We start from the raw sequence: 18,190 nt of genomic DNA, 5'->3' as shown, positions 1-18,190 counted from the left end.
ATAACTTCAGCCCCTGGCCAGAGCTGATTGGACAAATGGGGGCTAATCGGTTAGCTGATGTGAGACTCAAAAAGACAACTCAGAGGAATGATTTGGGCTAACAGAATCCCTTATCTTGAGAGTCTGAACTGGGAGATTTAGGGCAACAGAGGCCAGTTAGCTACGAGAGCAGATTCTGCAAGTTCATGTATAGTCAGGACTAAGGAAACAATAAGGTCATAGGCAAGGTGGAATTAAAGAGGAGCAAACACTGGCGGTAAGCAGAAGGCCACATCAGTCAAGAGGAAACAGATGAGATGCATGGAGCGATACACAGACATCATGAGAGAGACAGCCCCTCGAGAGTACATTTCATTCCTTGTGACTTTCTAGGTTTCCTAAATCCCTACTGTGCTATGGTTCCTGTTCGTAGATTTTCTGTGGGATTCCTCAGAGTATTTTTATAACACATCTCTTCCTGGACTTGCCTGATGTGGGATGTGTCTCCTGTACCCAAGGAGGTGTAACTAACACAGTACAGTAAGCAAATATCTCTCCCATTTAAAAGAATAAAACAAGGGAGGTGGCAAGATGTGAGCATTTGTTGTATCCCATCCCTCTGTTCTTCCCTCTCTGTCGCCTCCTCAAAATTAGTCCTTGTTCTCCTGCCGCTTCTTTGGCTTCTGATCAAGTGAATCCCCTAAAGTGAATTTGGGGGAGGCGGGGAGGAGAGAGCCCCTCGGGGGTGGGCCTCTTATTAGAACCTGGTGTGCCCAGTAGCTATGCAACAGCTGTTTAGTTGTTTTGTGGGAAAGAGAGAAGGATGGGGTGTGCCCAGAGTCTTCTCTTTTGTGTAGCTTTTAAAACATCCTCTTACTGATGGTACTGTGGTGGGGAGAGCACAAATGCCTGCTGCACGGGGAAGATATGTGGGAGAAGCCGCTAGATGGAATGTATATGGCCTGGGCTTGGGGGGTCAGAAGTGCTGGATTCTCACCATGGCTCTGTCATTGGTACTAGATGCATGTCACTTTATTAAGACTTGGTTCCTCCACCTGTGAAGTGGGGATAATAACCATTTAACGTGAAAACATTCTCAAATTGCAAAGAAATTGTGGTTATTTCAGCACGATATGTGGCTTCTGCTTAAATCTCCTTCCACTCTCCTCCTTGTTCCTTTTGCTTTGGTCACGCTGGCTTCCTTGCTGTTTCATAAAACGTGATGGATCCCATCTTGCGGACTTTGTTTTCCAGGGGGAAAATTGACCGTTGTTTTTTTCTGCACTCAGTTGGAGCAATATGAAATTTCGTGGTAGGACTTCTCTTACTCAGGCAAAAAGTAGTTCTGTGGATACAAAAGTGGATGTTTCCAGGTTCATCCTTGTCCATATTTTACGGGGACACTTTGTCCTATACTGAGTGGTACATGTTAAAGACGTGTTGGAGAAATGAATAAATATCCCTGAGGCTTTTTTAGCGTACCTCCAGAGAATCATCCGTACTTTGCAACTCGTGCTTTTCCAACACTGAGATCTTCACCAAACAGCAGGAAATGAAAAGCTGATAAGAGGGTCTTCTTTAAGGACATCAAATAGATACCTAGGGTTCCTTTTCCTCAGCCCTGTGGGCAATGGGCTGGGAATCCAGACACCTGAGTCTGTGGACTTGTGCTCTCATTATCCAGTCTCATCATACCCATTAACTCTTCCTTAGGTGATTTCACCTCACATCTTAGAGAACTGTGTATTCCTTAAGAGTTGAATGTTTTTCTCAGTATTCCCAGTAGCTAAGTGCGGGGCCAGGTACATGGCCAGCTGCATGGGGTAGTGGGAAAAAAATGAACCACAGGAAGTCAAGTCAGGGGACGGGAACAGGGAAGGTTTGTGGACATCGGGTTTTTATTAGAATACTGCGTTTACTTGGAGGGTCCCCTATTTTAAACACATTGGAGAGGCCCAGGGAGAGATTAACCAAATGATTGAAAGAACTGCATGTGGGTTATTTAGCTAAATGTTTTGTAAGACTTCACTTAACTCAGGGGGAGGCAAATTGCTCGGCTTCAATGCCATGCATTTTTCATCTGTTTGTGTTTGAATTGTAAACCCAAACTGGATTCTCTTCAGGGCCTGGAACCCAGTGGGTGCTCAGGGAATATGTGTGGAATGAATGATTCAGTGTTTTCCTCCTGAGTTGCTGATTCTTGGCTAGCCAAGGAGCTGTCTTCCTCTTTCAAGGGCTGGTTATTCTAAGAAGCTAGAGGGGCACAGGAAAGAAGATTGATTTGTAAATCAGGTATAATCACTCTATTCAATATCAGAGACGATGTCTTAGTGGTGTGTGTGTGTGTGTGTGTGTGTGTGTGTGTGTGCACGTGTGCATGCATGTGTGTGCATATTTGGGGGAATAATATTAGAAGAATATATTTGGGGGAGAAAAATCATTTCCAAACCATAAACTGATTTGACACAGACTTAAAAGAGCAACTGAGAGTATTGTTAGGAGTAGGGCTGGGGCGACTGGCAAAGCATCTGGGATGGTTTGAGTAATGGGGTGGGGGTCCTGGAAAGTTGCTCGGTTGGGTCCCACCTGTCATTGGTGGTTCGCTGTTGCCCTCTGCTGGCCAAACTGTTGTAGTACCAGGAAACTGCAAATCTCCTGGAGCAACGAGGTTCCCTGTTTCCACCAGGAGGTCTAGGCCCCTTCCCCATCAAAGACGGGAGATGCACCTAGTGCTGAGGAACAGCAGTGGTAGGAGAATGTAGCAAATTCTCTGCCAGGAGAGACAGGCTCTCATCACTGTGGGGATGAATCTTATGATTCTAATTTTTTATTCCATGCTCTGTTCATTTACTAAGACCTTGCTCTCTCTTTGGCTCTATGCTGGGCACAGTGAGGAGACCCAGATAGGGCTCAGTCACTGACTCTACACCATAGGGTCTTCCATCATGTGTGTGGGGAACGGAAGGAGAAGTACAGAAAATTGTGACTAAGGCCACAATTGAAACCTTGATAAAGGTTGTGTGTATTTAACGGAAAGAGAGATGGTATCTACTTGGGGGCGAGGGAGGTGAGGGGAAGGTGCCATTAAACAGATAGCATTTAAGCTGGGAACCTGAAGGATAGGTGATTTTTTTATTTAAAAAATATCTCTTTTAATATTACTCAGCCATAAAAATGAATGAATTCACAACATTTGCAGCAACACGGGTGGACCTAGAGATTATCATACTAAGCAAGCAAAGACAAATATCACATGATATAACTTATGTGTGGAATCTAAAAAAAATAAGAAATAGAAATAGAAAACAAACTTACGGTTACCAAAGGGGATAGTGGGAAGGGGATAAATTAGGAGTTTGGGGTTAAAATACACACACTACCATATATAAGATGAATAGCCCACAGGGACCTGCTGTATAGCACAGGGAACTATGCTCAATATCTTGTGGTAACCTATGAAGGAGGAGAATGTAAAAAAAGAATATATATATTTATATATGTGTGTATGGCTGAATCACTTTGCTGTATACCTGAAACTAGCACAACATTGTAAATCAACTGTATTTCAATAAAAATTTTAAAAGATATATCTCTTTTATCATAAAAGTAGAAAGTTTATCATAAAAAATTAAACTTTGGCTAATAAAAGCATGAGAACAAATGAAAGTCTCTTGAAATCCCAGCACTCAGATATAATCAGTGTTAACATTTTGATCTATATATTTTGCTGTTGTTACAAAATTGGAAGTACATTGAAGGTACCATTTTGTATCCTCCTCTTTCTCACTCTGTTGGTATGAACATTTTCCCAATGTTGCTTTTTTTTTTTTTTTGAAAATGTGCTATTTTATGGGGGAGTATTTCAATTTGTACAGCTGTGGATAGGATTCTTCAAGCAGCATGAGGCAAAGCATATAGGTTGCACTGCACAAGAATTGTTAATCCTTCACCAATTCATTTCAGAAATAGTTTTTGGACACCTACTACAGTGGTGACACCATGCTAAGAACTGACTCTCTCTTTGTGATGTTTACAGTATAGGAGAGAAGACTGACATGAATTAGGTAATCACAGAAATAACTATAAAATTGCATCTGGGAGAAGTGCTGTGAAGGAGAGATGTGAAGTTCTATGAAAGTATATATTAGAAAGAAGACAAGTAGTCCTGGAGGTCTGGGAAAGCTTTCCAGAGTAAGGAGTAATTGAGCTCAGCACTGTAGGAGTTAATTAAGTAAAGAAGATCAAGAAGAACGTGACCAGCAGAGGGAACAGCACGTGCAGAGTCCCTTCAGCAGGAGTGGACGTCGTTGAGTCCAAGAAACTGAAAGTAGATCAAAGAGAAGGGAGTGCAGAGGTCTGAAATGTCGTTGAAGAAATAGGTAAGGCCTGACCCTACAGAGCTCTTAGACGAGGTGAAAATTGTCATTTCTTGTAAGAGCTATGGGGAACTGTTGAAGTGTTTGAAGCCAGGGTTGGGAGGTAAAGGACAGACAGATTTGTTTTTATTTATTTTTTTATTTATTTACTTTTGGCTGCGTTGGGTCTTGGTTGCTGCGTGAGGGCTTTCTCTAGTTGTGGCGAGCAGGGGCTACCCTTCGTTGCGGTGTGCGGGCTTCTCATTGCGGTGGCTTCTCTTGTTGTGGAGCACGGGCTCTAGGTGTGCGGGCTCCAGTAGTTGCGGCATGTGGGCTCAGTAGTTGTGGCTCGTGGGCTCTAGAACGCAGGCTCAGTAGTTGTGGCACACGGACTTAGTTGCTCTGTGGCATGTGGGATCTTCCAGGACCAGGGCTTAAACCCGTGTGCCCCGCATTGGCAGGTGGATTCCTAACCACTGCGCCCCCAGGGAAGCCCCAGATTTGTTTTTAAAATGGTCTACCTCATTGCAGTATGGTATGAGGCTGGGAGGGAAATAAAGTATATGCAGATAAACCAGGTCCAGCTGGCTAGTTGCCCAAGCCCAGTGAGAAGGGGACTGCACGAGTCCAGGCAGGAGATGTGGGAAGACTGGATTAAGATAGTGAAAGTCTAGCTGGAGAGAAGTGGATGGTTTTGAGAGATGTCTGGGTAGTAGAATGTTTAGGACTTGGCATGTGAGGTGAAGAAATAGGATGCGTCCCGAAAGACTCCTAAGTCTCTAGCATACATAACCGGATGGAAGAAGGGTTTCCCCCCAAGATAGGAACACTGGAAGAGGTCAAAGTTTGGAGGGGACAGTCATAGATGTTTGCTTTGTTTCCCAGAGATGACATTTTCAGGAGTGGTATAGATCATCACATCAGCTCCTTCCAGAGATAGCTCTTACCACACTTGCACACCACACTGAAGGGTCCTCTATTTGGGGGTGAGTGGTCCCATGGAGAAAGCAAACACTATGCCTGGATTTGCTGTCTCCATACTTATTTCAGGGCCTTGAACTACTACTTGCTAGGTGTAAAGCCTTGGGCAAGGCATTTTAAGGGTCTCTGGACCTTAGTTTCTTATCCTTAAAATGAGGGTAATAGCTTCTAGTCCAAAAGATCGTTGGGAGGATTAAACAAAAGCATTGATATTCAAGAGCTTTGTGAATGTCCGTGGACTACACAAACACAATATGTTATTGTTATTTCTACTCCTATATTTGTTCTGAATATTACCGCCAAACTTATATTAATATTAGGAATATAAAATTCAATGTTTTCTCCAAGAGTTCTCTGGGAAAAAAGGTGTGATTGAAGTCTAAATAAATAAATATACCGCCCAGAAGCTAGAGATGGTGGCCCCAAACTATGTATAAGCCTGTGTGTTTACTTGGATTCAGACTTTTCCGACACGTAAATTATGCAGAGTCTGTGTCACAGCAGAGCACTCTGTTCCTAAAAAGAATTCTCTCTCTTTTTTTTTTTTTTTTCCTGAATCCATCCTCTACCTTTTAAAATAAATCTCATTATGGAGTGCTGACATTTTCAGTAAAACCATTAAACTAAAATCTGAGGATTTTTTAGACTAAAAACAAGTCTGGTTTATTAGGCAGCAGCTTATAACTTGCTGCTAAGTAGATACAATCTATTTAGAGAAATTTATGTAGATATCTGATAAAACATTTCAGAATCCTCGTCTCTTTCTGACTAAGACGGAGAATGTTAAACAGATTATCAAGAATTCTTTCCTTCTCTTGGTGGAGTAGAAGTTGAATATTGCAGCATTGTTAGAGCTGATGGAAACCATAGGACCAAGATTTAAACCAGATCTCTTGACCCTACATCACTAACACTACTACCATATTCTAGCTGAGTGACTTTCAATATGACTTCTTCAAAGGGTGGTGGGGAGATGTAGAGCTAATACTTGTACAAGCATAAGGGCCAGCATATAATAAGGCATGATCTCATCTTTCTTTCTTTCCTTCTATTTCTCCCTATTTCTTCCTCCTTCATCTCCCTTTTTCTCTCCTTCACATCTCTTCCTGTTGATTAAACTTTTAATTTTGTCTCGCCTGTCTTTAGACTACATTGAGGAATGGCACATATTGGGGTTACCCAAGGACACCTAGGTCCCTGACAATGATAATAACAGCTCATTTACAAACCACCGATTGAGAATCATGTCCCTTAATCCTCTCTCCAAACTTAGGAGATGAGTACTGTCTCCATTTCACAGGTAAGGAACGTAAGCTACAGACAGGCTCAACAGCCAATCTTACAGAGTTAGTTAGCTGGAAGTTTTCATCCCCAGTTACTCACCCAGCCCAAAGGCCTCCAAAATGATTATGATTGGCACTCCTTTACCACTCAACAGATATTTATTTAGAGCAGGCTGTTTGACAGGAACAGAGTAAATAGCCCCGCAGGCACAGTCACAGCCCTCATGGAACACACACACACAGACACGACACACACACACATAGGGATGATCCTCAGATGACACTCACTGGCATTGCCCTACCCTCTGTACTTTGGTGTCCATTCTGATTTGTCAGTGTTCATGTGGTACCAGTTACTAAACTTTTAACATATCGTTCCTTCTTACAAACTATGAGAAGTGCTGAAAATGGAAAAGGATCAGAAAGCTTTGAGAAAATGTAATAGGGGGACAAGTTTATATCGGAGTTTAAGAAATCTCCTTTGAGTGAGGCATTTGAACCATGACTTGAACAATGAGTTTTCTCAGCCTGCTATGAGAGGGTGCTGGGCAGAGGCCAGACCATACAGGCACCTGTAGTCCATGTTATGTAATCTGGATTTGATTCTGAAATCAAAAAGATGTCATTTAATAGAGTGAACAGGGGAGTAACATCATTCCTTTTGTATTTGAAGAATAGCACTCTGGTTACTATGTGAGAATAGATGGGAGCAGGGTGCCCAGTCCTAATTTTTACATTAGATTGACTCTGTGTAGTGGGGGTTCAGATATGAATCAGTCACAAATCATCCTTTTCTGTCTCTTAGGGAAGACAAAACATGCACTGAAACGGTTATCATATAAGTCATGCAGTGCTCTATACAAAGGCTGTAGCAGACAGACAGCAAAAGCGTTGAGAGTGAGAATTTCAGACCATGCTCCCTTTTAACCAGAAGCCATTGCTTCTGGTTCTCTCTGTTCTCTCTGTTGGAGAGATTCTTAACTCTCAGAATTTTCCATGCATATCCTGAAAGGCTCTCAAATCTGAAGCAAATCAATTCAGTAAACACTTATCCAGTGTCTGCTTTGTCTTTGGCTTGTAAGAATCTCAGTTCACTTGTTTCACTATGTTTATACCATAAGAAAATGATAGAATGAGCTTGAAATAGTGATGGCTTGGGTGGAGGTCACTGGACCTATATTCAAGTCTCCATTTTTTTTTTTTTTTTTTCTATTTTGTGGTACGCGGGCCTCTCACTGTTGTGGCCTCTCCCGTTGCGGAGCACAGGCTCCGGACGCGCAGGCTCAGCGGCCATGGCTCACGGGCCCAGCCGCTCCGTGGCATGTGGGATCCTCCCAGACCGGGGCACGAACGCGTGTCCCCTGCATCGGCAGGCGGACTCTCAACCACTGCGCCACCAGGGAAGCCCCAAGTCTCCATTTTATCTTCAGTCAGCAATGCGACCTTTGGAGATTAGCATAAACTAATGCCTAGTGAGTCATCCAGGTTGAGTTAGAACAAAGGTTATTTTTGGTGTGCTTTGAGGAAGATGTGCTCCATGAAGGCTTTCTAGAGAACTGGGAAGACATGGAGGAGCATGAATCAGTTGACTGCCAACATGATACAATCTTGCTATTCCCCTAATGGATCCTGTCAAGGCTAATCATCTCTGAGCTCTGTGGCCGTAAAACCTCTCCCTGTGGACTTCCCTGGTGGCACAGTGGTTAAGAGTCCACCTGCCAATGCAGGGGACACAGGTTCGAGCCCTGGTCCGGGAAGATCACACATGCCGCGGAGCAACTAAGCCCGTGCGCCACAACTACTGAGCCCGCGTGCCGCAACTACTGAAGCCCGCGTGTCTAGAGCCCGTGCTCCGCAACAAGGGAAGCCACCACAATGAGAAGCCCGCGCACCGCAACAAAGAGCAGCCCTGCTCGCCGCAACTAGAGAAAGCCCGCGCGCAGCAACCTAGACCAAACACAGCCAAAAAAACCAAAAAATAAAACGAACAAAACAAAACAAAACCTTTCCCTGTGATCCTCCACTTCCCTCCTCCCTTAGTCATGGGGCTGGAATGAGAGAGAAGGAATGGCATTCTTCAGCTTCTCTTTCTTCCGAGGTGATCAAACCTCATTATTTTCTGTGTCAGTAGCTATGTTTCAGACAATTCCATTATTTTCAACTTGGAAAGATTATGCAAATAACTTTTGTTCTCTGTGGTGATTTTTTACAGGATAGACCGCTGGAACAATGAGAAGGAGAGGATTTTGCTGGTCACAGACAGGATTCTCTTGATCTGCAAATACGACTTCATCATGCTCAGCTGTGTGCAGTTGCAATGGATTCCCCTGAGTGCTGTCTATGGCATCTGCCTGGGCAAGTTTTCCTTCCCTACAATGTCACTGGACAAGTGAGTATGATGTCTTAGACTCAGGAAAGTGGTGCAGTGGGTGTGGGGCAGGCAGGGGAAACAATCGCCACGTTCAGTTCAGTGCTGTAAGCTGGGAGAATCCAGGGGAGAACAGTGACGCTGTAGCCGAATTCATCAAACAATCCTTGAGTTTCCACTCTACGTCAGACACCAGGGATACAATTTTAAGTACATTTGTACTTTAATGTGAGTACCTGACAAGTCAGTGGTTGAATGTAAAGTGGAAAGAGCTGTGGGGACATGGAGGAAGCGGTTTTCACCTAATTCCTGTGGCAGAGATTAGAGAAGCTTTCCTGGAGAAGAGCTTGAACCAGTATTTGACATGGGGTAGGAGTCAGCCGAAGAACAAAAGCTTAAGAATATTCCAAGCAGAAGGAAGAGAGAGCAACCAAAGGAATGAAGGTAGGAAAAAGTTCTGTAAACACCATACAGTACCACTCCCATCTGTGAGGTAAGCCTGAATGCCCCCCTGTCTCCTAAGAGTGCTGTCACCTGCAAAATACCCAGCGCTTTTAATTAAGGCAGTCTGGTTCTAGACACCTTGGTGCATTCATTCTAGCCCCAAGCAATTGACCGTTTCTACCCTTCCTTGCTGTACAATGTTCCTGCAACTTTTTCTACAAAGGTAATGCCTACCACACAGGGTCAACCAGGTCTGAAACATTCCAGGGAGAGGTGCGGCCAAATACACCAGTGTGGCTTTATAACAGCAACCACTGGAGGGCCTTGTTCTTGGGGTCCTGCTGCCATCCTCACCCCCAGCAGCTGTCAGTTGCCTTTGGGAATTGAAATTATTCTACAAAGCTTAATGAACAGAACCCAAGATGGCTAATAAGACTTCTTGAAAGAAGTCTCTTTGGGATCTTTCCTGGAAGCTTAGTGGAGGAGGGGACATCACCTCTCTCGGAGAGGTTGACAGTTACCAAGAGACCTGGTGAGGTCTATAGAGGAGGGTTGCTGAACTGAGCAAATTCTTGTTATGGTCTCAGGAAGAACTGACTTTCTTCAACATTTTAAATCTAAGCCGGAGGACAGCTGCCTTCCTCTGAACCTCTGAATGTGAACTCTTCCCATGGAACTGTGAGCTCTTTTAGGGCAGGTACCTTTTGTTGTTGTCATTCTTTAAGCACCTGGCTGAAAAATCTTTCTAAAATACTGAAAGAAGTATAGGCCGATCAAGTGATTGGGTTTCCTTACATAAAGCATATCATATCAGAAACCTATTTCTTATTTGCTCTTTTCATGGATGCTAGAAATGATTGATTTAGTTCACTGACTTTTTTGAACTGGTGGATTTTTCAATAATATAGGCACGTGGTAAACATCTATTTAAATATCGCAAAAAATTATTTATTGTCAGGATATCTCTCCTAACCCAGACTTTCAGTTTTCCAGAATTATTTTCAAAGGTGATAGTTAGCAGTTTCGTGTTTTATTCTTTTTTTTTTTGAGAAATAATCTGCAAATATATAAGAATAAAAATGTCTTTGTATGTATATGTGTGGGTTTACACATATTTGTAATATTGATATACACATACATTTATCACAAATTATTTTACCCAGCGGGTACACATACCATAAAATGTCCTGCCTCAAGCTATTTTACCCAAAAATATTCCTTGGAGACTTTATTATGTAATCATGGAAAGATTAACTTCAGTCTTTTTAATAGTGCAGAATACTCCATTTCAAGTCTAATCTATCTATCCAGCCCCTTAGTCATGGATATTTATTTTTATCTTTTCTACTACAAACAAAGCTGCTATAAATATCCTTGTCTACAGGACTTTGCGCATATGTGCAAATGTATCTGTAATGTAAATTTCTGCAAGCGGAGTTATTAGGTCAAAAGTCATGTGAATTTCAACTGACAGCTACTGTCAAATTGCCTTCTAAACAGGTGATGCCAGTTCATGCTCCCTCAGTGTGTGAGCATCCTTTTTCACACACTCTCACCAATATCATGTATTATGAAACTCTTTTTCTTTGCCAGGGAAATAAAGAAAAATGTCTTATTTTTGTTCTAATTTCCTTCACTAGAATTTGAAGGAAGTTGAGGGTGTTTATCTTAGGTTAGAAAGTAATTTTATTTCTTTTTCTGTGAACTGCCTATTTTTCATCAGAGCCCATATTTTTTCTATTGAGATATTGATTTTTCTCTTACTGATTTGTAAGGGCTCCTTATATATCAAAGAACTTGGTCCTGTTTCTGCCATATATATTGCAAATATTTTTTTCCCATTTGTCATATCTCTTTTAACTTTATAATGCTATGTTTTACTGTCTTTGAGTTTTAGGTTGTCAAATGTATCAATCTTTCAAGACTTCTGAGTTTATTTCTTTTTGAGAAAGGTTTTCTCCACACTGAAATTATAAAATATATTTCCACCTTTTCTTCTAAAGTTTTTACAATTTATTTTTAAAAATAGTTAAATATATGTTTCATCTGGAATTTACCTTAAGTAAGAAAAAAGATAAGCAATCAACTTTATTTTTTTAACCAGATGGCAGGCTAGATTTCTCAACATCATTTATTCAATGCTCTCCTTTATCAATATATATTTTACCATGTGTATTTGTGTTTATTTCTGGATTATCCATTCATCTGTTTACTAGAATACAAAATGATTTTAATTATTATAACATTTTATTACATTTTAATATCTGGTAGAGTTACTCCCCTCTTATTAAGTTTTTACAAGAATTTATTTATTTATGCATATTTAGTTTTCCGTCAGCTTGCCTAATTTAAAAAAATCCTATTGTTAATAGGATTTTCGAATGTTAAATCAACCTTTCAGTCTTAAAATAAACACATTTAGTCATGGTGTATTATCTTTTCTATACATTGTTGAATTCAGCTTGCTAATGTTTTATTAAAGAGTTTTGTGTCTATGTTCATGAGGATATTAGTGTATTATTTTCATTCTTTTGTAGTGTCTTTGCCAGGTATTTGTGTTATGCTGGCCTCATAAAACAAGCTGGATAGTGTTCCCTTCTCTTTTATTTTCTAAAAGATTTTTGTGTATAACTGGTGTTATCTCTTCCTTGAATGTTTGATAGAACTTACAAAGGAAATTTCCTGGGCCTGAGATTTCTTTGTGGGATAGTTTTAGATAATAAAGTTAATTTGTTTTATAAATATTGAGTTACTCGTATTTCTTTCTTCTGTGTTAGTTTTGGTAAATTATATTTTTCAAGGAATTTGTTGTTTAAGTTGTTTTATTTGAAAGCATATAGTTGTTAATATTCCATTATTATCCATTTAATGTCTTCTTAATTTTCGTGATCTGCATTCTCTCTCTTTATTTTTTCTGTTGATGAACCTATTGATTTTTTTTTTTTTTGGTTTTAACAAGAACATGCTTTTCACTTTGCCAATTTTCACGATTGATTCTATGTAGGTGATTTCTACTATTTCTTTTATGTTTTTCTTTCTTCTACTTACTTTTTGGTTTACTTCTCTTTTTCTTTTTTTAACTTCTTAATGTGGAACCTGAGGGCATTGATTTTAGGCCTTTCTTTGTTTCTAACGTGAGCATTTAAATCTATAAATTTCCTTCTACGCACGGCTTTCCCTACATCTCACAGATTTGTGTATGTTGTGTTTATACTATCATTCAGTTAGAAAGATTTTCTAATTTTCCTTGTGATTTCTTCTTCGACCCATGGATGCTTTAGAAAGTGTACTGGAAAATTTCCAAATATTTTGGGTTTTCCTAGATATTTTAACATTACTGAGTTTTAACTTAGAGAATATACTGTCTTTGACTTTAATCCTTGTAAATGTATTGAGACATTTTTATTGACACAAATATATAGTACATCTTTCTGAATGTATCATGTGCATGTGAAAAGAATTTTGTGTTTAGTTTTCTATAGATATCAATTAATTCATTGAGTTTGATAATGTTGTTTAGATTATGGGTTTACTGATTTTTGTCTAGTTTTTTTTTTTATTGGTTACTGAGAGGGGAATGTTAAAATCTGCTATTATTGTGAGATTTTCTCTTGTCTCTTTAATTTTATTATTTTTTGCTTCATGTATTTTGAGAGTCTATGTTAGATGCACACACATTCATGATTGGTATGTCGTTTTGATGAATTGAGCCTTTTTTCATTATGAAATGTTGCTTTTTATCTCTGGCAATACTCTGTCTAGAAATCTATTTTGTATCTCATATTATTATAGCCACTCTATCATTTTTATACTTATTTTTACATAGTATATATTTTTTCATCCATTTACTATCTCTCTTTGTATTCAAAGTGCATTTCTTGTAGAGATCACATAATTGGGTCATACTTTTAATCTGTTCTGATCATCTCTGCCTTTTAATTAGAGTGTTTATTTCCTTTTGTAATTTAGTAATTTTGATATGATTGAAGTTAAGGATACCTATTACTTGTTTTCTCTTTCCCCTTTTTCCTTTTTATTTCTTTGTACTTTTTTCAACCTTCTTTGTAAGTATATAAATATTCTTCAAATTATATATATAATTACATATATATAATTCTTCATAATTATATGTTGGGTTGGCCAGAAAGTTCGTTCGGGGTTTTCCATAAGATCTTACAGAAAACCTGAACAAATTTTTTGGCCAACCCAATACAATATATATAAGCTTTTTAGCTATAACATTTTACATAATTTTGTAGTTGCTTTAGGCAGATTTTCTCAACCTCAGCACTATTTACACTTTGATCAGGATCATTCTTTGGCGTGGGAATCTGTTCTGAGCACTGTTGGATGTTTAGCAGCAACACTGGCCTCTACCCACTGGGTGCTAATAGCACCATGCCTCTGTGTTATGACAATCGAAAATATCCCCAGACATTGCCAAACGTGCCCTGTGGGTAAAATCACTCTGAATTGAGAACCACTGTTCTAGAAATTATAATATAAATATTTTTCACCATGCACTTAGAGTTAATATTATAACACTACACTTAAAACATAGAAACCTTGTAAATACATTGTTCTAAGAATGTAAATGTTGGAAATGACATGATAAAGTCAGTGTAGTCACAGGAGGTAACAAGAATGAGGCTTTGAAGGAAGAAGTTTATTATACTCACAAGTCCCAGAAAGGGAGTCACCATATGGCATGTAGGGCCATAAGGGAAGACACAGTGTCCATCAAGAAGCAGAGGGGCAGGAGCTGGGGGACAACTTAGGCCATGATCTTTTTTAGAGTTTCCACAGGAAAGGCAAGGCAGGGCAGGGTAAACAGTTTATGATTGGCCAGTATGAATAATTTTGATAGACTTTAAACTGTAGGTGGTTCCTGGTTGCCTGGAACCTGGTTCTTAGCTAAGGCAAAAGAATATTGCCTTATGGGAAGTATGGGCCAGATAGAGGAGGTATGCCTCTGGATTGTTTAATTTGCTTATCAAAGTCCATGTGTTGGGCATTTTGCTATCTCTAAGAGTTGGCTACCCCTAAGAGGGGCAGTCTCTTCCCTGCCAGAAAGATGTCAGAACATTATAATACACGGAAAATTAAAGTATATGTATACAATATACATGTAGCTCCATTTATATCCCCTCCTCACTGCCTTTTACATTGCAGTTGTCATGCATATTACTTTCAGGTGCATTTTAAACCCTACAAGATAACATTATAAATTTTGCTTTAAGAAATCATATTTATTTCAAAGAAATTAGAAACTAAAGTTATCTTTTATATGCATATGTTTTCATTTCTGATGCTCTTCGTTTGTTCCAGAAGATTCAAGTTTCTCTTTGAGGTCATATTCCTTACACATGAAAAATTACTTTTTAGCATTCCTTGTAGTGTAATCTACTATGATAAAATTTCTTATTTTTTATTTTGGGGGAGGTCTTTACTTAGCCTTTATTCTTAAAGAATATTTCCTCTAGTTGGAGAATTCTGACTTGACATTTTTTTCTTTCAGCATTCGCAAGATGTTGTTCCACTGTTTTCTGGCCTCCATAATTTCTGGACAGAAGTCCACAGTCATTTGACCTGCTATTCCTCTGTGTATTCTCTAGCTGCTTTCAAATGTTACCTTTATCTTAGTTTTCAGAAGTTTGACTATAATGTGCCTACTCCCTTGAGTTCTGCTATTAATTTCTAGTTTTAATATTATACTGTGTTTAGAAAATGTCTTCTCTACTATTTCTGCTCCTTGGGATTTACTGAATACTTTTACATTTCAATTGTTAATTTATATCAACATTTTATAAATACTTGAATGTGCAGTCTCTGCTTTCTTTGTATAGAATTCGATAAATGGTACTTTTAGATCCATTATCATTATGTCCTTTGTGTCTTGTTTGTCTTTGCCTATTATTCATTAATTAAGTTTTTTTGGCTACTTGATCTCTCATAGACTGAGAGAGGAGAATTAAATTTTCCTTAACTATTATGCTTTTTTTTTTTTTAACTTTGTGACTTAACATTATAAATGTTCGTATTGTCTTGTTTGATGTAGGAACATTTATAGATGTTGAATCCTTATTTTAGATTATAATCTTTTTCATTATAAAGTTTATCTCCTTTAATGTCTTCCTTGCTTTTGGTCTTGTCTGCTGAATATTGCAAACCTTATGCCCTTTTTATTTGAATTTTCTTCATATATTTCTGCCTGTTTTTTACTGTAAATTTTTGGGGTTTCTTTATTTTTTGATGTGTTCTTGTATGCAGCATATGATTGAATTTTACTTTGTGATCCAATCTGAGGGTCTTTTCTTTTCATTGGTAAGATTAACCTGTTTATACATATTAATGTGACAGTTACAGTCTTAGTTCTGCCATCTTGATTTTTGTATTATTGCATTTTTCTAAATATATTACCATATTTTCTATATTTCCTTTGTTTTCCATTGAGCATATTTTTCTTTAAGCAAGAAAGTTTAGAGTCTTTTTCTACTAGTGACTATTAGTGTAATTTATAGTAATCTTAATTCTATCCTTTTTGAATATTATCTATTTACTTCCTAAGATAAACTCATTTACATTAACAACCCACTTTTTCATCTTCTTTTTATACTTCTCTATCATTCATTCTTTAAAGTTGCTTATAATTATTGTTATTAGTTATATCATGGTTATTTATTTAAAGAATATGCTTCCACTTGATATGCCATCTTCAGCAGTGTGTATTAAAGCTCCATGGTGAAACATAAGAAATCTACATATTCATACTATTCTCACATTCTCTCATCCTTCACCTCCCTTCTTTCATTAGTTTTACCAGACAACTTTCATTTTTTATGGCTTGTTTTATTTGATTTCCCATGAGGCACCCAGTTATTACCATAGAGAGTTGGTATATTTCTGGGCCTCCTAATTAACTTGTGTGGCTTTATTCAGATTTTCATCCTGGGTTAAAGTAAGAAAGCCTGTCGCAGCAGCTAGCATGCTGTTAAAAATTAAAATGCTTATTCTGCCCCCCCCAGGTGTAGAAACATGGTGTGATGAAAGGGTGGTTTTTAAAGTTCTGCTCATTTTTTTTAGCAAAGCTCCATAGTAGAGTTCTGAACAGGGGATAGAGTCTTGGATTTCAGTCCTAATTTTACAACTGTTAACTTTGTTTCCTCATCTTTCAAAAGGTCATTCATACTGTCATTCTGTTTCATTAATAGTCTTATTGTACAGCTCTAATGAGATAATTTGAAAGCACTTTGTAATATGCCTTTTAGATATCAGGTGTTAACAAGTTCTGATTTTTCTCCCAGATGAAAGCTTTTGTTAACATGGAACTAAGTAGATTAATTTAATTTTTATCTTTATTTCCAAGTCAGTTAGCCCTTCTTGGTTGGGCATTAAGTCACCATTATAAGTCAGAGTTCATCAGGCAGGGAAAGGAGGAAGAGGCAAGGGAAAATCACCTGCTAAATAATCATAAACTGAATCCAGAGGAAAGCCTGAACAGAGTGAGCAAATTCCCTTGTTATAAGAAAATGCAGTGACTTAACATTAGCACCTGCTGGCTGCAGAAGGCAATGCTGACACTGTTTACCAAGAGCTCTTACCTCCCTCGTGCCATTTGACCTTCAACAGCAAGAATAAATAGCATGGACTGACTGCATTTTAGAGATGAGAGAAGTGAGACCGAGAGGGGTCCAGGGATTCATTGCACCATCAGCTATTTAGTATTAGAGTTGGGCTTCAAAATCAGTTCTTCTAACTTCCTGTCCAGTGTTCTTTTCCTTTAATAAATAATATTTTATCTCCTTTTCTTCTTCCTCCCCTCCCCTCTCCTCCCCTCCCCTCCTTGTCCCTTCTCTCTCCTCATTCTCTGTCTGTGATCTTGCTTCTGTTTTTGCATCCTCTGTCCTCTCCTTTCCTCCTCTCTGTCTCTCTGGGTGAAGATAACCTCTCCTGTTAATGTAGCTTCTGCTTCTCTTAAGAAGCTGTGAAGAGGACTATTGGAACTTAGCAGAACCTGTGCCAGTGTATCCCACGTATTGGTACTTACAAAACAGAGTTGTTCTGTTTTATTCACTGATTTGCCTTTGGCTTAATATGAAGTGAGAGTGTGATGGGAAGAGACAACTACAGGCTATGGATCATTTATCTGTGAGATGAAGGAAGATTCTCTTTGGGTTAGAACATTCACCAGACACAAAACCAGGAAATAGTAAAAGGTCTGGTTTATCTTACAGAGTAACTAGCTTAATTAGTTGCTAGTACATAGCCTTTATTGTTCCTTATCTGAGATGAGAACCCTATATCTTATTTCTATCATAATTGGATTCATTCCCAGATTTTAATTAAAATTTAATTTTTGTAATCCTGTTGTGTCTATAACCTCCCAGAAAAGTGGAGGAGGGAGGGGAAGATTCCGTTTCTATGAGATTAACCATTAGGTTAAAGCTATGACCAATTTTAGCCACAGCAGTTTTCTTACTGCTTGAATTTAGACAATTCATTTTAATTCCTGCGCTCTCAATTTCTGATCTATAAAATGTCGATAATAAAAATCCCTGTCAGGCCTAACTCATAGGTCATTATAGATTTAAATAAAGGATATAAAAGTGTTTTGTAAATTGTAAGGTGTTAAAATAATTGTTACTTAAAGAGTTCTAAAAGTCCATATTTACTTGCTAACTCTCCCATTTTTAAAAATATGCCCACAAGAGATAATGATGAGGAAACTGAGTGGTCAAGTGACTTGTATGTAATCAAACAGATAACATGATGGTGGGGTC

General features: G+C 38.7%; 1 protein-coding gene across 1 annotated transcript in view; it reads left to right on the top strand.

Moving 5' to 3' along the window:
- Positions 1-18,190, top strand: part of TPRG1 (tumor protein p63 regulated 1) — a 110,617-nt gene that overhangs the window by 28,534 nt on the left and 63,893 nt on the right. The window contains 1 exon segment of the mRNA XM_029213728.1: positions 8,811-8,987. Within this exon segment, the coding sequence (XP_029069561.1) occupies positions 8,811-8,987 (177 nt within the window).

The sequence above is a fragment of the Monodon monoceros genome, unplaced genomic scaffold, assembly GCF_005190385.1.
Source record: "Monodon monoceros isolate NGI ecotype Baffin Bay Population unplaced genomic scaffold, NGI_Narwhal_1 Super_Scaffold_11, whole genome shotgun sequence".
Classification (NCBI taxonomy): domain Eukaryota; kingdom Metazoa; phylum Chordata; class Mammalia; order Artiodactyla; family Monodontidae; genus Monodon; species Monodon monoceros.
This window is presented reverse-complemented; position numbering and strand designations above follow the sequence as displayed.